At 41.5% G+C, this 20,815-nt stretch overlaps 1 protein-coding gene across 18 annotated transcripts in view; it reads left to right on the top strand.

Annotated features, from left to right (window-relative positions):
* LOC140477439 (uncharacterized) overlaps positions 1 to 20,815 on the top strand; it is a 520,360-nt gene that overhangs the window by 399,824 nt on the left and 99,721 nt on the right. For all 18 annotated transcript variants that reach the window (XR_011960730.1, XR_011960729.1, XR_011960728.1 and 15 more), the window contains 2 exons: positions 6,225 to 6,392; positions 20,413 to 20,522. Coding sequence is in view for 14 of the 18 variants with exons in the window: in XM_072571355.1 (XP_072427456.1) it covers positions 6,225 to 6,392; positions 20,413 to 20,522 (278 nt within the window). In the remaining 4 variants the exon portion in view is untranslated. The remainder of the gene's footprint in view (positions 1 to 6,224; positions 6,393 to 20,412; positions 20,523 to 20,815) is intronic.

Raw genomic sequence — 20,815 nt, 5'->3', positions numbered from 1 at the left:
GTTACAAGACTGGCATTTATCCACGTTGTAAAAACAATGACTGCTGATGCTGGAAACCAGATTCTGGATTAGTGGTGCTGGAAGAGCACAGCAGTTCAGGCAGCATCCAAGTAGCTTCGAAATCGACGTTTCGGGCAAATGCCCTTCATCAGGAATAAAGGCAGTGAGCCTGAAGCATGGAGAGATAAGCTAGAGGAGGGTGGGGGTGGGGAGAAAGTAGCATAGTGTACAATGGGTGAGTGGGGGAGGGGATAAAGGTGATAGGTCAAGGAGGAGAGGTTGGAGTGGATAGGTGGAAAAGAAGATAGGCAGGTAGGACAAGTCCAGACAAGTCATGGAGACAGTTACTGAGCTGGAAGTTTAGAACTAGGGTGAGGTGGGGGAAGGGGAAATGAGGAAACTGTTGAAGTCCACATTGATGCCTTGGGGTTGAAGTGTTCCGAGGTGGAAGATGAGGCTCACTGCCTTTATTCCTGATGAAGGGCTTTTGCCCGAAACGTCGATTTCAAAGCTACTTGGATGCTGCCTGAACTGCTGTGCTCTTCCAGCACCACTAATCCAGAATCCATTTATCCATGTTGCCCTGGTTTGTCATAAAAAGTGGGAAAAACTCCAATCTGGCCAATTGTCACCCAACCAGTCTACCTACAATTATCAGCAAAATATAATCATCATTTACAATGCGAGAACCTGACTTATGCTCAATGATGTTCATTTTGGGTTCTGCTGAGCAAACAATGCCCAGATCCCATGAATAACTTTAATACGAATATCAGTGCTAAGGACTGAGTTGGAAATTAGCACAGTAGTCGATACTGATGTTTAAGGACCCTGTCCACTTCCATTCCTTTGCTGAAACTGGCCTAGGAACCAAGGCCCATGTATAATGCACGCATACATAGTTTTTTCTTCTTAGGTTCTGTAAGAAGCAACTGTTTGAACATATTGTTCTCTCTCCACGGCATTATTGTACAACATCATGCCTGTCTACAAAACTGATTTTTAATTATGTTGCTCTAATGGTAAATGCTTGATCTCTCTCCTTTTACTCCCTTCCTGTCTTAAGCATGTTGAATGTCATTATTGTATTTAGATATTAACTAGAAAGGAATTTGGAAATGATAAGTTTCTACTGTCTTGATGTAACAAAATAAGTTGTCAGACATCATGCCAATTGACAATGTGATGTCCTATATACAGACAACAGCATAATAGCTTGAAGCTAGAGCAAATCACTGAAGATTATTATTAATCGCTCTTTTATTTGCTATGGATGACACCGAATAGTATAAACCTTCTATCAAAAAATAAAATTATTAACACAATGAATAGTTTATTCTGAATGTCCTTGGCAAATGGTGATTTTGTTTTCATTTTTGCAATCAGCTAAATGATAGGTGATTGAATTCTCTGAGAGATCACAAAGTCTTTTGATCAATTCAGGATTCAAAAGAAACCACAAAATGTACAACATGATGAATTCGGAACAAGAGAACCAAAGGAATTGAATATATATTTGAAAGAGTTAAATTCAAAACTAATTTGCAGAAACAATGTAGCACTGAGAAAATGGTCAGTCTGTGAAACAGGCACCTGAGGGTGATGGTAGAAGCAATTAATATTGATCAGTTGAAATGCAAATTAGATTCCTTTCAGAAAATAACATTTTGGGATACAGCATGTCAATAATTTGAGACATCACAGTGTGGTTATGCAGCATGCTTGGAAGGGACAGGTGAATTTGAGACTAAGATTCCCAAAGCTTCCCATTAATAAGAGTTTATTGATCATGATTGATTGCTATGACCAAGCAACAACTCCATTACACTTGTATTGTCCCACTACAATTTATCCAGAAAGTAGATAAAGTACGTTTGGACCTGTCGCAATTCTTTTTATTATTTCCCATTCCTGTGCTCATATGTATGTCAGTTTAAATAAGATTTCCAAATACCTTTTCATGTCTACTGGACTATTGTGCATACTTTGGCTATTTATTTTGAAAATGACATTGAAGCATTATAGATATCCAATTTTAATAGCTTTGTGAGGTTCCTTCTTTTGAAAGATAATGTTCAAGTGAAGACCCACACAAGATAGCAGTATGGAGAAGTAGGGCAATGAGGATAAGACAATCGTTTTGGACTGTTCTCAGTTCATTCCCATTTGGTAAAGTTTTAGAATTAGGAGTATATGTATGCTTTATCACACTTATTAAATGATGCAGCCTTCGACGATAATCTGTGGTCAGCATTCTTTAGTGTTCACTATATCGTTCATGAAAATAACATATTATTTAGTTTAATGATAGATTCTGTATTACTCATATTACTTGTTCATCAATATATTTCAGAGAGAAGTGATTTATTTTTGTTTCAAATTTCCCAATATCAATGCATTATAATTTAATATTTTATATTTCTTCATAGACAAAAGTATGTGCATAATGTAGCACCTTGTTAGTTCTAGACAGCTTATGAAAGTGTTTCAGTCTTCACAATTAGATTGGGTTTTATAATATACCCTTTCAGGGATCTACAATGAAGCACCTCTGTCAACCTTTATTCTATTCACAGCTCTGGCAGCTGTTTGAAACAAAAGAAGCTACATTTAAGTAATCAAAATATCTGTATTGCTTGGCCATTTACAGTTCCCTATCAAGACATAGAAAAATGTTAATTTTAAAAGATTTATTTTATGACCTGTAATTACTGTCATTAAGAATGCTCTGGAGACTAACATGGAGCTTTGACTGAAATTTAGCTTGACACATTCCATAATTAATGCTGAATTAACATGTTACATTATGTGCCAGATAAAATTATTTTCCTTGCAGCAAGGTCTACAATTCAAAGCATCATTGAATGGTTACACTGACTAACATATAATGTTTCAAAAAATCTGCTTCAAATACATATCTTCATTCAGAACTTTTTTTTTAAATCTTGTAATGTCTTTTAACAAAAATTGTAAACATATACAGGACAGCAACTTTCAACTTTTAAATATAATTAGAAACAAAAGGTTTTAAATTCAGCTAATAATCTTATGCACTACATAATTCATACCAGAAGTTCATTATTTCAAAATATTTGTTTGCAACAATGTACAATGTAAAAACAGCAAAATAAAGTACAACACAAAAATATATGCTCCTTCTTACATTTAAAGCAGATGGAGAAGACATCTGCATTCTGCAGATCATGCTGTTTAAGTCAGCCTTTGAAATATCTCCAAAAATCTTATTCACCAGGTGTTAATTGTGAACTGTGATGAGGGTGGTTACCTTCTTCAATTTTTTTTTAAAAAAGAGTTACATGAGTAATTCGTAATAAATTAATGCTGTGTGGTTTATTAAATTAATTGATTTCACACAGACACTTTTAACCACAATCAAGGCATTGTAAAGCCATCAAATTCATTGTCGAGCATCAGACACAGACTTCATTAAATTTATTATGGGCTGAAATTTACCAAAAATTGACTAACTGTCAATTTCAGAGAGTTTCATGGAGGATTTCACTCTGTGAGCTCGAGTTAGTTATTTCATATAATTCTCCACAGCTTATCTCAGTATTATGCATGATGCCTCAATGGCACACTGCTTGTGCTATTATACATTCAGCATTAGTAGATTTACCACTGCCAGTCTCCTGGCATTGGTGCCATATTTAAAGCCCAGGCACCTAATCAAGCACTGCCTGACAGGAGCTGCCTTTCAAAGCATCTAAAGTGGGTGCAGATTGTAAAAGAAAACCTTCTGAGGACACATAGGTGGCGCAGGTGAGATTCCATTGCGAATACAATTTCACATTTGTAAATGTATTAGAATTTTACATCACACCCATCTGATTGACTGACTGTCATTGTGACTGAGCTACAAGAATCAAGCTACACAGGTTACCTGTCCTTACTGCCCGGCCATCTCAGAACCCTATCCTAGGGAGCTCTACTCTTTCCTAATGCCCAAAATAGCATAACATGTTCTTATTGTTCAATGTTGGCACATAACATGCTGAAAAACCTTCAAGTAGTTGAAAACATTCACTTTTATTCGAAAAAAACAGCAAAAAGTGAAGAAAAAAAATCAAACAAAACACAGCTGCATTTGCTTCTGAGAACAGACAGGGCCTTTTGAGCAACAACAAATTTACAGTAAATGAATGATCATTGCATCCAGTTCACCTTTGAACCATGTGTCAGTTAAATTCTGTCTGGTTTGTAGTGTCTGATGCAGTCCTGCTCGATTACGCTGAATAGTGCCCCTCCTCCTCAATGTCCTCGCCTTCCTCCTCAGAAGACTGCTGCCACTCTCCCTACTTTTTAGTATCCATCACATCCCTTTTTACCTCCTTCAGTCGTGCGAAGGTACAGAATGCGAGGATTATGCAGCAATCTGTATCTGGAGGATACTACAACATTAGCCCCCCCCCACACCCCCGATAACCCCTTCCAAAAAGACTGATCCAAGCATTGAAACCTTACCTTCAGTAAGCCTATTTTCTGCTCCACCATGACCTTGGCTGTATCCAAACTTCTCCGCCTTAGTCAGGGATTCTTAATGAGTCATCAGCTATATTTGCAGAAGGTAGCCCTTGTCTTCCAGTAAATGTCCTTGTAAGACATCTAGCCTTTGAAATGAAGCAGAAACATGAAAGCTGTCAAGAACATAGGCATCATGACAGCTCCTAGGGTGCCAGCGCAAACCTTTAAAATGTCTCACTAATGATCACAGATTGATGGGAATGGAATTTTTCCTCGGTTGATGGAATCTGCCATGTTATGATATGGTCCTCTGAGCGCAATGTTGTATAGTTAAGGTGCCCTGCACCTGGGAAATCCAATTATGTCAGTAAAGCCTACTACATGAGCTGCAGCATTAATGTTATCATGGAGAAATGAGATCAAGTGGTGCAATCTGCCATAAACTCACATTGGTTACAGCCTTAACACATTTGTGAATTGAATGTTCTGAAGGTATATTTTGTCTTGAGCATCTTCTTAAGTGCAGATTTCATCTTCCATCTTTCACCAGTTTTTCACGAACTCCAAATTCTCTCACTTACTGCCTTGTTATTTAATGAGTGCACAAATATTTGACTTTGAGATTGGAAGTTTCATTTGTTTTGCTGGCGAACCCATTTCTGTTTGTTACTGGCGATTTGACGTTCAGTCTTCTCTACATGGGCACGTCTTAAACTCCCAGACATCTTAGCAACATGTATTTCTGGGATGAAAAATTGAACCTGACCAAAGTCAAATCCAATTTTGTGCCTGAAATGGGATGGGAAGACCATATACACCATGTTTTTGATGCCAAAAGTGGGATGTCTGATTGATTTATAAGTTGATAATTCATCCAGACTAAAGTCACAAATAACAATAAAAACATTTCTGAACACAACAAGCATAATTACCCCCATGAGATACAAATAAGAGGTAAGTTTTCTCTCTCTCTCTCTCTATTCCCTGTTCTGATCATGTACTTTTAAATCTGCCTGAATTTCCGATATGGGAACTTCAAACTTCAGCTTTTACCTATCATTGTAACTTCCTATGTTGCATCTAATCATGTGGCGTATTTACACTCGTTAGTTCTTAAGTTTATCTCAAAAAAGATATTAATGTTAGTTGTATATCAGTTGCAGGAACATTTGCAGTATATTAAGAAAATTGTGATTGAGACTACCTACCTAATTATAAGGCTTTAACTGGAATGGCAAAGAAAACAAAACAATAAAGCCTTAATTCCATTGGGCTTGTCTCACTGCAAGTCAAGTAGGAGCCACCCAGTTGAAGGATGCTAATCTCATTGCAAATTGCAGAAAGAGGGTCATTGACTTGTTTGGAGCATGCCCCTTTAATTTGCCCTAAAAGGGCCTTTCTGTCCTGAGAGACCCTGAGTGAAAGATCTTTAGTACCAATGGGAACCATTATGCTGGCAACTTGTTAAGTCCCTTCAGAATTAGTTGCATGCAGGTGTCAAACTTGACAGGTTCCCTTCCCGAAGGACCTCAGTGAACCAGTTTTATTTTATGAAAATCCAGCAAGTTTCAAGTGTCACGTTACAAATTACGAGATTTAGCAAACTCCATTTGACAGCTTGCTTTGGTGGGATTTGATTGCACAACTGCTGAATTGCTAGTCAATTACCTTATTATAATGGAATAACAATTGCATTTACTGAGAAAGAATTAGTCTGTTATTTATTTTTGCTTTCTCAGGTACAAGAATATGAAGAAAGACTGAAAGAACTTAGTGTCCAGTTGAACCAAGCACTGAAAAAAAATAAAGAAAATCTCAAAGATTTGGTCACTAAAGATGAACAACTGATTATGCATGAAAAGGAGATGGATGTTTTATGTGAGAAGCTCAAAGAAAACATGGAAGAGGTATTGTTGTGATAGCATTGTTCGCAATGAGTGTCAGTCATCCAGTGCGTAATTGGGTGTATCCTTTGTGGCTAAATTATCAATATTATTTAGTAACTTGACAAACCTCTTGCTCTTACTGTACGCTAATAAATATCATACAGTGCCTAGAGAACCACAAAGCAAATGAGCTGACACTTTTTTATTTACTGAAATAATAGGGAATAATTCTGAGCTTTTAAGAGAAGCACAGGTTAGAAATAAATAGACATGATTCATAGAGTGCCGATCCCTGCAGGAATGACACTTATCTTTGATCCATGGAATACAGATTTACTCTTTAAGTGGTGTCGTTTATAAGATTTTTAAACCACAGTTTAATAACTTCTGTATATTGCCTCCTTTTTCTCATCTTCACGCTGTCTCTGACTGACATCAATAAATAGCACAGCATCAACTTGCGTGGGTTGTTGCCAACACGCAGCTTGCTTTCTCCCTTTTTACTACTTTCATGCACCACCCAATACATCTGTGCTGTCAGACAATCTAGCTAATATTAGTTTATGGATGAGTTGATATTTCTCGCAAAAATTGGAGTTACTCAGTTACTTACAAATACTTCACTTTCTTATTAAAGTCAACTTCCTTGTTCCTTTTTGCTTGCTTAAGTTGAATGCGAAGATGTTGAATCTCAGTATTCTGCTTGATCTGAACTTAATTTTAAACTTCCTAGCCTGTCCAGTCAGAAAGCTGCCTAATCCTATGAGGAATGTAAATTTTGTAATGTTCAGGAGAAGGACTGCAAATCTGCAACTCTATCAAATATGAGGTCAACAACAACACACAGATTTGAAGTGTTGATAAGGGTTAGATGAAAACATATTAAATTGTCAGCTGATGAGGCTGAGCATGGATTTGTAAAGGGTAGGTCATGCCTGACAAATCTGACCGAATTTTTTGAAGAGGTGACAAAAGTAATGGGCAGGGGAATGGACTGAAAAGGGTAATGGAATGCTGACCTTTTTATCGAGAAGGCTAGAATACAAAGGGGTAGAGGTCATACTTCAGCTATATAAAGCTCTGATCAGACCACAACTGGCATTGTGTGACAGACCTAGACATGACCATATTAGCCTTGGAGGCAATGTAGGATGATTCCTCAGAATGATACATGGAGTAGAAGGATTAAGCTATGAAGAAAGAATGCACAAATTAACATTATAATTCCTGGAATTTAGAGGATTATGGGACAATTTGAATTGAGTTTTCAAAATACTTTGGGGAACAGGGTAAAGAGAGAAACCTTGTACTGGATGTTGATTGTATCACTAAAGGTATCAGATGGGCAAATGGGCTGAGGAGTAGCAGATGGAGTTTAATTTAGATAAACGCGAGGTCCTGCAATTTGGAAAAGCAAATCAGACCAGGACTTATACACTTAATGGTAAGATCCTGGGGAGTGTTGCTGAACAGAGAGATCTTGGAATTCAGGTTCGTAGCTCCTTGAAAGTAGAGTTGTAGATAGATCAGATAGTGCAGAAGACATTTGGCATGCTTTCCTTTGTTAGTCAGAGCATTGAGTATAGGGGTTGGGAGGTCGTGTTGCAGCTGTACAGGACATTGGTGAGGCCACTTTTAGAATATTGCGTGCAATTCTGGTCTCCTTCCTATCGGAAAGATGTAGTGAAACTTGAAAGTGTTCTGAAAAGATTGACAAGGATGTTGTCAAGATTGGAGAATTTGAGCTACAAGAAGAGGCTGAATAAGCTGGGGCTGTTTTCCTTGGAGTGTTGGAGGCTGACAGGTGACCTTTTAGAGGTTTATAAACTCATGAGGAGCATGGTTAGGGTTAATAGACAAGGTCTTTTCCCTGGAGTGGGAGAGTCCAGAACTAGAGGGCATAGGTTTAGGGTTAGTGGGAAAAGACATAAAAGGGACATAAAGGACAACTTTTTCATGCAGAGAGTGGTACGTGTATGGAATGAGCTGCCAGACGAAGTGATGGAAGCTGGTACAATTGCAACATTTAAAAGGCATGTGAATGGGTATATGAATAGGAAGGGTTTGGAGAGATATGGGCCAAGTGCTGGCAAATGGGACTGGATTAGGTGAGGATATCTGGTCAGCATGGACGAGTTGGACTGAAGGATCTGTTTCCATGCTGTAGATCTCAATGATTCTATGACTCTAGTCTGAACATTCGGGTCAATCCTTTCAGCAGTGAAATTAGGAAACACATCTATGCTTAAATTCTGTTGGAAGTTTGTAACTCTGTTCAACAAAAGGTGTTTCATACTTAATTACTTGCAAATTTTAAAACTATTCTCAGGTTCTGAAAATTGTTTCAGTTTTGCCCACTTTTCGGGCACCAAATCAGCATGCAAGCCTTTGGTCTCTGGTCTCTTTTAATGAATGTATCCCAAGATCATATGAAGTGATTGCTTATTACAGGAGCCTTAGAGATGAAATGCTGCTGGCCACACAGTGAGATGATCTTTGTGGATGACCTTGAGAAGGTCTGTCCCTTGCTATAAGCCCCTCATTTACCCTACAATATTACCTAACTGCAGTATTACTTAGTTTCACTGCCACAGAAAGTATATTCCTTTATCTAAACATCATCTTCTGGAACATAATCCTTACTTACCTCCTATCCTGCACAATAAAGTAATATCAATTTGTGTAAAGTGAGTTGTGTAAGCCCAACTCACCTCCCAAAAATCTTCACTGACCTAGAAAAGTTCCCTGCCCCTTAAGCATTAAAGCAAAATCCTTTGTCATTATTGACACAATTTCTTTTTGGATTTTCTCTTTCCCATCTCTATATCTCTCTATTCACCCTATTGCTGCTTAATGCTCTATTTATCTTATTCGTATCTTTGGTAAAGTTCTCCTCCACTTGTTCAAACATTAATGCTTGTTCTTTAACTGCAATTTCCTCCCTGATTTTCCACTGTACATCTCTCTTCACTTTTAAATATCTTCTCAAATATCTTTCTCCTCCTCCATAATATCCAGGCTTGATATCCATTTTTCTTATACCTATTTGCATTTCACAAAGTAACATTTATTTTCCAGATTTAAATTAAAGATGTTATATGATTGCAAAGAATTTTTGATGACTGAAATTGTGAACAAGAGAATGTAATTTCCTCTCTGATATTTTCAAACTGAAGTACCATTTATGTTGGTCCACTTCCAGAGAAATAATATGATATTGTTGTTGCAAATGTAGGACCTGCTCCTAGACGATTTGCCCATGGGCATTGAAACAATGGCAAAACATTTGGCTTAAATAGACATTGTAGTAGTGGACCATTGTAGCTGTCCTAGAATAGCCAAATAACTTATCCAGTCCACACCTAGAAGGGACATATTCATGTAAATTTATCCACAAAATCATGTAAATCACGGGTTTCCTGTTAGCCTCTACCGACCACTGCATAACTTCAACATCACTAGACATTTATTTAGGTCCTGATGTTTTGATAAAAGTTTGAGAAAAAGAAGTTAGCTTCATTCGTCTTGAAAATTAATTTTCCTGTTTCTTTAGTTTTTCGCGAAAGTAGTGTATTGCAAAAGAATTAGAACTGAGACCCTAAACACTATTCTACTAACTCTTATTTCTCGTATTCTGAATGGTCTGCCACCCTCTGACAGGGTATGTATCACTGTTTATTCAATGCTTTACAACCCTATGAGAATGAGTTTGCAATAGTCAGCTTGCCAGTATACACATTTGGGTGCCAGGTGTCTCCATCAGATGCCTCATATGCATTCATAGTGTCAGAGTCATACAGCATGGAAACAGACCCTTCGGTCCAACTCGTCCGTGCCAACCAAGTATCCCAATCTAAACGAGTCCCATTGCCTGCATTTGGACCATCTTCCTCTAAACCTTTCCTATTCATGTACCTATCCAAATGTTGTAATTGTACCTGCTTCTACTACTTTCTCTGGCAGCTCATTCTAGACACCTACCACTCTCAGTGTGAAAACGTTGCCCCTCCGGACCCCTTTAAATCTTTCCCCTCTAAACCTAAAACTATACCCTCTAGTTTAGGACTCCCCTATCCTTGGAAAAAGACCTTTGCTGTTCACCTTATCTATGCCCCTCATGTTTTATAAACCTCTACAAGGTGTTGTGGACCAGGCCCAATCCCTCAAAACATTTTTCAGCAGGTATCCCAATGTTTTCTATTAGTTTCAGGTAAGTATATAGTGGATATTCCCAGAGTGAATTAGCTGGTCAGATGGCCAAGTTTTAAACAAACAATTTATTTGCAACTTACGGAATGAAACGCAACAAACTGAAAATAGAGTACCCAAATAACGTGTCTCAACTGAATCTGACAGGCTACTCCGACTTAATGATGCTGTTTCAAAATACATTAAACATCCCCAATAAATAGACCCCTTAACATGAAGAGTAGAAATTACGCAAAAAGCTTACAGGTTACGAAGTGAGATTGGCAGAAGGAGCGGGAGAGAGTCCAATTTCAACAGTGATCTTGACTCAACTAACCCTCGAACTGAGGTAAAAACAATAACTGCAGATGCTGGAAACCAGATTCTGGATTAGTGGTGCTGGAAGAGCACAGCAGTTCAGGCAGCATCCAAGTAGCTTCGAAATCGACGTTTCGGGCAAAAGCCCTTCATCAGGAATAAAGGCAGTGAGCCTGAAGCGTGGAGAGATAAGCTAGAGGAGGGTGGGGGTGGGGAGAAAGTAGCATAGAGTACAATGGGTGAGTGGGGGAGGGGATGAAGGTGATAGGTCAAGGAGGAGAGGGTGGAGTGGATAGGTGGAAAAGAAGATAGGCAGGTAGGACAAGTCAAGGGGACAGTTACTGAGCTGGAAGTTTAGAACTAGGGTGAGGTGGGGGAAGGGGAAATGAGGAAACTGTTGAAGTCCACATTGATGCCCTGGGGTTGAAGTGTTCCGAGGCGGAAGATGAGGCGTTCTTCCTTCAGGCGCCTGGTGGTGAGGGAGTGGCGGTGAAGGAGGCCCAGGACCTCCATGTCTTCGGCAGAGTGGGAGGGGGAGTTGAAATGTTGGGCCACGGGGCAGTGTGGTTGATTGGTGCGGGTGTCCCAGAGATGTTCCCTAAAGCGCTCTGCTAGGAGGCGCCCAGTCTCCCCAATGTAGAGGAGACCACATCGGGAGCAACGGATACACTAAATGATATTAGTGGATGTGCAAGTAAAACTTTGGATGTGGAAGGCTCCTTTAGGGCCTTGGATAGAGGTGAGGGAGGAGGTGTGGGCGCAGGTTTTACAGTTCCTGCGGTGGCAGGGGAAAGTGCCAGGATTGGAGGGTGGGTTGTTTGGGGGCTTGGACCCAACCAGGTAGTCACGGAGGGAACGGTCTTTGCGGAAGGCGGAAAGGGGTGGGGAGGGAAATATATCCCTGGTAGTGGGGTCTGTTTGGAGGTGGCGGAAATGTCGGCGGATGATTTGATTTACGCGAAGGTTGTTAGGGTGGAAGGTGAGCACCAGGGGCGTTCTGTCCTTGTTACGGTTGGAGGGGTGGGGTCTGAGGGCAGAGGTGCGGGATGTGGACGAGATGCGTTGGAGGGCATCTTTAACCACATGGGAAGGGAAATTGTGGTCTCTAAAGAAGGAGGCCATCTGGTGTGTTCTGTGGTGGAGCTGGTCCTCCTGAGAGCAGATCCAGCAGAGGCGGAGGAATTGGGAATACGGGATGGCATTTTTGCAAGAGGTAGGGTGGGAAGAGGTGTAATCCAGGTAGCTGTAGGAGTCGGTGGGTTTATAAAGAAGTGTCAGTGTCAAGTCGGTCGTCATTAATGGAGATGAAGAGGTCCAGGAAGGAGAGGGAGGTGTCAGAGATGGTCCAGGTAAATTTAAGGTCAGGGTGGAATGTGTTGGTGAAGTTGATGAATTGCTCAACCTCCTCGCGAGAGCACGAGGTGGCGCCAATGCAGTCATCAATGTAGCGGAGGAAGAGGTGGGGAGTGGTGCCGGTGTAATTACGGAAGATCAACTCCTCTACGTAGCCAACAAAGAGACAGGCATAGCTGGGGCCCATACGTGTGCCCATGGCTACCCCTTTGGTCTGGAGGAAGTGGGAGGATTCAAAGGTGAAATTGTTAAGGGTGAGGACCAGTTCGGCCAAATGAATGAGAGTGTCGGTGAAAGGGTACTGTTGGGGACGTCTGGAGAGGAAAAAATGGAGGGCTTGGAGGCCCTGGTCATGGCGGATGGAGGTGTAGAGGGATTGGATATCCATGGTGAAGATGAGGCGTTGGGGGCCAGGGAAACGGAAGTCTTGGAGGAGTTGGAGGGCGTGGGTGGTGTCTCGAACGTATGTGGGGAGTTCCTGGACTGGGGGGGGATAGGACAGTGTCGAGGTAGGTAGAGATGAGTTCAGTGGGGCAGGAGCATGCTGAGACAATGGGTCGGCCAGGGTGGTCAGGCTTGTGGATCTTGGGAAGGAGGTAGAACCGGGCAGTGCGGGGTAACTGAACTGACCTGCCCAGCTAGAGAGCTGGTCATGCCCCTTGATTCTACCAGTTTTGTTTTAAAGACTTGAAAGCTTTCTGCCTAAAATATTATCTGTTAGGTATAAACAAAAGGGCCCGAATGACCCACTCAAACTTCAAACATGTTGGAAACTTGGGTTGTTTAGAACCTGTCTGAAAAATATCAAGGACAACGTAACCTTGTAAAAGGACCAGCTTTGTGACACCTTCCCCCTTAAAACAAAATGAACCATCAATATCCAAAGATGGCTTCATTTTTCAAAACCTCAAAAAAATTTGGTTAGTATCTCAAACATACGCATTCACTCACAATAAACGTGCAAACATGCTACATCCGGATTCAGTTTGTGGTACTCCCAACATCGAACACCTCCATCTCTCATTCAAGTCTCAACAATGCATTGGCAATCACATTTTCTCAACCTGCCACATGCACAATTTTCAAATTGAATGTCTGTAACAACAGGCTTCATCTAAACAGCCTGGCGTTTTTGTCCTTAACTTTCTCCACAAATTTTAATGGGTTATGATCAGTCTATAAACGATTGCCTCAGATGTGTTACCAGTAATATAAACACTGAAATGTTGCAATGCCAACACCAAGCTCAAAGTGTCTTTCTCAACTGTCGAATATTTCTGCTGATGAATGTTGAACTTCCTGGAGAAATATCCAGTAGGTGTTTCTATCTTGTTGCCCTCTTCCTGCAGGAGCACAGCACTGACACCCACATCACTCACATTGATAGCCATCTTGAAAGGCTTTGCAAAATCAGGTGTGGCTAATACCGCGGCAGTGGTAAACAGTGTTTTCAAGCTCTCAAACACCTTCTGACAGTCCACTGTGCGCTGAAACTTCTTGCCTTTCTTTAGTAATTCAGTAAGTGGATCAGCCACACTGCTAGAATTCGGCACAAACTTTTGATAAAATCCACTCAATCCCAGGTGCCGTAATACTGCTCTGTTTGTCGATGATATAGGAAACTCCACAATTGCCTTTGCTTTCATATCCTGTGGGGCCATTTATCAGTGCCCAATAACATGGACCAGGATGATGACTTGGGCTTTGGCAAACTCATGTTTAGCTAGGTTTATCACCAAGATTGCCTTCTGAAGTCAATCAAACAAGTCCAATGAATGTTGTGAAAGTTCCTTCCATGAGTGTATGTGGAGTTTGCACCTTCTCCCTGTGTCTGCGTGGGTTTCCTCCCACAGCTCAAAGATGTGCAGGTAATGAGACTGAAATTGATTTTGGAACCACAGTGTTTTATGGACCAGCTCATAATCATCAGCCACTTCAGCTGCTAACCTTGCTGTTTTAACTCTCTGCTCTTCCATATGAGTTTGCACTACTTCAGCAAGTAAATTCTTTAATTCCTCCAAAATAGTTGTCTCTCTAACAGCGTTGTAGGTTTGCTCTATTTTTAAAGCTCTTATCCACCTATCAAAATAACTTTGTTTGATCTTTTCAAACTCAACATAGGTTTGACCATGGTCCCTCCTTAGATTCCTGAAACATTGTCTGTAGTCTTCTGGTACAAGCTCATATGCACTTAAGGTAGCTTTCTTCACCTCCTCATACTCCCCGATACCTCCTCTGATAGTGGTGCGAATATCTCACCCTACAAGTTTGATTTGGATCAACAAAATCCACATGGTCAGAGGCCACTGCATTTGTTTAGCCACTTTTTCAAATGAGATGAAAAAGGTTTCCACATCCATCTCATCAAATTGAGGTAAGGTGTGAATATATTTAAACAGTTTCTCACCAGGCATTTCACTACCATGGGTTTGTTTATCCTCACTCTCTTCCTCAATAAACCTACCTTCGTCCTTCCTCTCCAGCCTTTTAAGGTGACTTTCCTTTCTAAGTGTCATTTTCTGAAATTCAAACACTCTCTATTTTCCCCTTTCTTCTGCTTTCATTCATAACTCAAACTGTTTCATTTCTGCTGCCCTTTCTTTATTTCGCCTCTAACTCAAGCTGTTTCATTTGCAATTGAACTTTAGCCATCTCTCTAGATCCTGATGGTGTTTCCAGCAAATTTAACTGCTGAGCTACTGCTGTAATCCTCTCATCTTTCCTCACTGTAGGAGGTAGCTTTAACTCCAGCTTGTCTACTCATTCCTGCAGCTTGGCCTTACCTACCTTTTGTAAAATCCCCAAGGTCACTTCTTCCACCTCCAGAAAAGTCTTGGTGACCAGAAGAGCCATTGCTATCCCACGTAATGTTTACCCAACCAAATCAACACCCGAAATAAAAGACACTAACGCCTACCACTCGCTGCCTTCAAGTCCAACAACTCTAATCCCCAACTTGGAACCACAGAACAAATCCTGCAAAGAGCCTCCAGTAGTATTCCTGATGAAGGGCTTTTGCCCAAAACGTCGATTTTCCTGCTCCTCGGATGCTGCCTGAACTGCTGTGCTTTTCCAGCACAACTGTAATCCAGAATCTGGTTTCCAGCATCTGCAGTCATTGTTTTTACCCTGTTATGGACCAGGCCCAACCCCTCAAAATATTTTTGAAGCAAGAAGCCCAGACCTTAACTTTGGTATTTGTTTCAGATAAGTGCATAGTGGATATTCCTGGAGTGAATTAGCTGGTCAGATTGCTGACTTTTAAACAAACAGAATTTATTTATAAACTTACAGAATGAAACATAACAAACTGAAAATAGAATACCCAAATAACTTAACCTCTCCAAACCCAACAGGCTACCCCGATTTAATGATGCTGTTCCAAAATACTTGTTAGGTATAAACAAAACGACCCCAATGAACCTTTCAAACTTCAGACATGTTGGAACCTTGGGTCGTTTAGCACCTCTCTGAAAAAAATCAAGACAACATCACCTTGTAAAAGGACCAGCTTTGTGACCAAGGTCACCATCAACCTTCGACGCTCCACTGAAAAACATCCCAGCCTATTCAACTTCTCCTTATAACTCAAACACTCTCATCCTGGCAACTTTCTGATTAGCCTTTTCTGAGCCCTCTCCAATTTAATAATGTCCTTCCTATACTAGTACTCCAAAAGTGGCCACACCAATGTCCTAACTAGGACTTTGACTCAGTGACATTGAAGGAGTAACAATGTATTTCTAAATTAGAATGGTAAGTGGCTTGTAGTGGAATTGCAAGTAATGGTGTTCCCATTACACTGCTGTCCCAGATGGAAGTGGCCACGTGTTTAAAGGTGCTATCTAAGCAACCTTGGTGAATTTCTGCAGCGCATCTTGTAGACCGTACCCACTGCCTGTATTGGTGATGGAGGGAGTGGATACTTGTGGGTGTGTGCCAATCAAGTGGGCTGCTTTGTCCTACATGGTATCGATCCTTCTTGAGTGTTTTTGAAACTGCACTCATGCAGGCTAGTGAGGTATATTCCACCACATTTCTGACTGCTGTTTTCGCTCAGGTTTTTTATTATTCTGCGGAGACCTCCAAGCTCTGTGCATGGCAGAATTTCTGGAAATGGAAATCAGTGCAGTGAGCAGTGCTGGCTTGCTAATCTCTGTATGTGAACCAATAGAGCAGCTGCGTTCGTGAGCTCCCATGCAGCTAGAAGGGATTTTGCTCCTGATATGTTCCTCTGATCTGTGACAAAATATCAAGAGCAGTATCAGAAATTTGATCATTTGATATCTTGTCAGCACACTTTTTGTGTCCTCAACAGGCTGCTCATGCCTTGAGTGAAAGGCTGCCCTATAGTCATCCATATATGTTGAGGTGCAACTTCTACCATTGGCTTTCCTGTGCCTGATGCTTTCATATGCATCATGTTTGTCAACTTCGAACATGACATAGGAGCAAAAGTAAGCCATTTGGCCCATCAGCCATTCAATAAAATCAGTACAGATCTGATAATCATCAACTCTACTTTCTGCCTTTATCCCATAACCCATTGGTTATATTACTGATCATCCATCTGTCACTCTCAGTTTTGATCATACTTAATGACAGAGCCTGTACAATCCTCTCAAATTCCATAGATTCGCTAATGTCTGAGAGAAGAAATTCCTCCTCATCTCTGTTTAAACTGAGTGACACCTTAATCTGAGATTATGCCCATTGTTCCTAGACTCTCCCACAAGGAGAAACAACCTTTCAGTGTCAAGCCTTTAAGAATCTTATATGTTCCAATGAAGCCACCTTGCATTGTTTTAAACTCAGGCCCAAACTACTCAACCTCTCCTCATGTGTAATTCCTGTATACCCTGGATTAACCTGGTGAATCTATCTTGTCTGAACTGTCTTCAGGAAGAAAGTTGGAACGTAGATGCTGGAGATCAGAGTTGAAAAGCACAGCCAATCAGGCAGCATCGCACGATCAGGAGAATTGAGGTTTTGGGCATAAGCCCTTCATCAGGAAAGAGGCTTGTGGACCAAGGGCGCTGAGAGATAAGGGGGAGGGGTTTGGGGCTGAGGGAAGGTAGCTGAGCATGTGATAGGTAGATGAAGGTGGGGGGGGGTGAAGGTGATAGGTTGGAGAGGAGAGTGGAATGGATAGGTGAGAAGGACAATGGACAGGTAGGACAGGTCAAGAGAGTGGTGCCGAATTGGAAGGTAGGATCTGGGATAAGACGTGGGGAAGGGAAATGAGGAAACTGGTGAAATTCACATTGATCCCATGTGGTTGGAGTGTCCCAAGGTGGTTGATGAGGTGTTCTTCCTCCAGGCGGCAGGTGGTAAGGGTTTGGCGATAGAGGAGGCCCAGGACCTGAAAGTCCTTGGGGAGTGGGAGGGGGAGTAAAAGTGTTCAGACTCAGGGTGGGGAGGTTGCTTCGTGCGTGTGTCCCAGAGATGTTCTCTGAAGCGTTCTGCAAGGAGGCGTCCTATCTCCCAGTGTAGAGGAGACCACATCAGGAGCAATGGATACAGTAAATGACTTGTTTGGAAGTGCAGGAAAATCTCTGACAGATGTGGAAGGCTCCTTTGAGGTATTGGATGGAGGTGAGGGTGGAGGTGTGAGCACAGGTTTTGCAATTCCTGCAGTGGCAGGGGAAGGTGCTGGGAGGGTGAAGTGGGTTGGTGGGAGCCGTGGTCCTGACAAGGGAGCCACGGAGGGAATGGTCTTTACGGAAAGCTGATAGGGGTGGCCCAGGAACTATATCTCTGATGGTGGGGTCTGTTTATAGGTAGCGGAAATAGTGGAGGATAATGTGATGTATCTAGAGGTTGGTGGGGTGGAAGGTGAGGGCATCATCGATTATGTGGGAGGGGAAATTTGAAGAAGGAGGCAATCTGGTGTGTTCTGTGGTGGAACTGGTCCTCCTTGGAACAGATGCAATGGAGGTGGAGGAATTGGGAATAAGGGATAGCATTTTTACAGTAGGCAGGGTGGAAGGTGTAATCTAGATAGCAGTGGGAGTTGGTGGGCTTGTAGTAAATGTCCGTGTTGAGTCAGTCACCATTGATGGAAATGGAGAGGTCCAGGAAGGGGAAAGATGTGTCCGAGATAGTCCAGATGAATTTAAGATTGGAGTGGAATGTGTTGTTGAAGTTGATGAACTGTTCAACCTCCTTTTGGGAGCATGCGCTGCTGCCGATACAGTCATCAATGTAGTGAAGGAAAAGGTGGGGGATGGTGCCGGTGTAGCTGCAGAAGATGGACATCTTCCACGTACCTGATGAAGGGACAGGCATAGCTGGGGCCCATGTGGGTGCTCATGGCTACCCCTTTGGTCTGGAGGAAGTGGCGGATACAAAGGAGAAATTATTGAGGGTGAGGACCAGTTCAGGCAACCAAATGAGAGTGTCAGTGGAAGGGTAATGGTGGGGACGACGGGAGAGGAAGAATCAGAGGGCTTGAAGGCCTTCATAATGGTCAATAGTTGTGTGTAGGGATTGGATGTCCATGGTGAAGATGAGGCACTGGGGGCCATGGAAACAAAAATCATGGAGGAGACAGAGGGTGTAGGTGGTGTCCCGAACGTAAGTGGCGAGTTCCTGGACTGGGGAGAAAGGACGGTGTCAAGTTCTGTGGCAATGGACTATCCAAGTGCTTTAGGGAACATCTCTGGGACACCCACACCAACCAACCCCATCGCTCCGTGGCCGAGCATTTCAACTCCCTCACCCACTCTGGCGAGGATATGCATGTCCTGGGCCTCCTCCACCGCCACTCCTTCACCACCCAATGCCTGAAGGAAGAACGCCTCAACCTCCCCCTTAGAACACTTCAACCCAGGGCATCAATGTGGACTTCACCAGTTTCCTTATTTCCCCTCCCCCCACCTTACCCCAGTTCTAACCTGCCAGCTCAGCACCATCCTCATGACCTGTCCTACCTGCCAATTTTCCTTCCCACCTATCCACTCCACCCTCTTCTCCAACCTATCACCTTCATCCCCACCTCCATCCACCTATTGCAGTCTTAGCTACCTTGCCCCCAGACCCACCCCTCTCCTATTTATCTCTTGACCCCGGAGGCTCCCTGCTTCATTCCTGATGAAGGATTTTTGCCCGAAACGTCCTGCTCCTCGGTTGCTGCCTGACCTGCTGTGCTTTTCCAGCACCTCACTAAGCTATCTTCAATCACAGTATATCTTCCTTTTCATGATATTCTAGATGTGAGTTAAGCAAGTGCCTTGGATAGTTTTATATGCTTTAATACTTTTATACACGTTGCCCTTTGAAATGAAGATTAACTTCCATTTGCCTTTTAAATAACCTGCAGATCATTTATGCTATCTTCTTGTGATTCATGCATCGTGTCCCACATCCCTCTGTGCTGGGGCTTTCTGTGTTCTTTCTCCATTTAAATAACACATTTGCTCCTCAATTCTTCCTGTCAAAGTGAATAACCTCACATTTTGAAACAGAAGTTGATGGAAAATCTCAGCAGGTCTGGCAGCACTCTGTGTTCTGAAAAACAGTCATTGGACCTGAAAAATTAACTCTGATTTCCAGCAACTTCTGTTTTTGTTTCAGATTTCCAGCATCCACTTTCTTCCTGTACCTCACATTTTCCCACATTACATTCTGTCTGCCAAGTTTTTTTTTAACTATTCACTTAACATCTCTATATCCCTCTCTGCACTTGGTGCCTTGCAATGTATGTACTTGTCTAAAGTTTTAAAAATTTGCCTTTGGTTTTACTTCATTGAGTGTTGAAGCTTAGATTATAGTAACATTTAGTAAAGGGGAAAACAAGATTATTTGAGGTAAAACGCATAGGCAGTTTTTGGGATTAGTCTTGGAAAGTGATGTGCAGTTAAATTATTTTCCTACTAACCTTGTGGGAGACATTTATATGAAGAAGTAGGATTGTCTTAAAGAATGATTGCTTAATCACTTTATGCATATAGCTAATTAATCGAATGTAAAAAATATTATTGACATCATTGTCCTGATTCAATAGGGGGAATTAATAATATTTGAATGAAAGTTCTTGCCTAGGAAGCAAGAAGGAAATGGAAAATATGCAGTTATCCTTGAGAAGATGCAATCTGTATAAAGGGAAATTTTTACATGCTATAGCCAATCATGTAATGTAGATCGTCATTCTAAAAGATTTGACCCTTATCTATATCTACAGTTGGAGGCACAGAAACAGGCTTTGGAAGCTGTGCAAAGAGATAATAATCAGTTCCATGAGGAAAGTGAGTTAATGCTCTCAAATGTCAATGAATGGATCACAGAGCAAGGGTGAGTACATGTTATTGTTGCGAAATCATCGCATTACAGAACCTTACAACACATGAGGATTTTTGGCTCTTCATGTGTATGCTACTTTTTGGAAAGCTGTCAAATTAATCCCATTTTGCTGTTCATCTCCACAGTCTTGCAAAATGTTTCTTTCTCATATATCAAATTCCATTTTGAAAGTTACTGTTGAATCTCTTTCCATCACCTTTTCTTTCAGATAGTGCATAGATTTGCATAACAATTACCTCATCTCCTCACTTGCTTCTTTTGCCAATTATTACAAGCTTATAATC

This window comes from Chiloscyllium punctatum, chromosome 5 (genome assembly GCF_047496795.1).
Source record: "Chiloscyllium punctatum isolate Juve2018m chromosome 5, sChiPun1.3, whole genome shotgun sequence".
Lineage (NCBI taxonomy): Eukaryota > Metazoa > Chordata > Chondrichthyes > Orectolobiformes > Hemiscylliidae > Chiloscyllium > Chiloscyllium punctatum.
The sequence above is the reverse complement of the archived record's forward strand: the minus strand, read 5'-3'. Positions and strand labels throughout refer to the sequence as shown.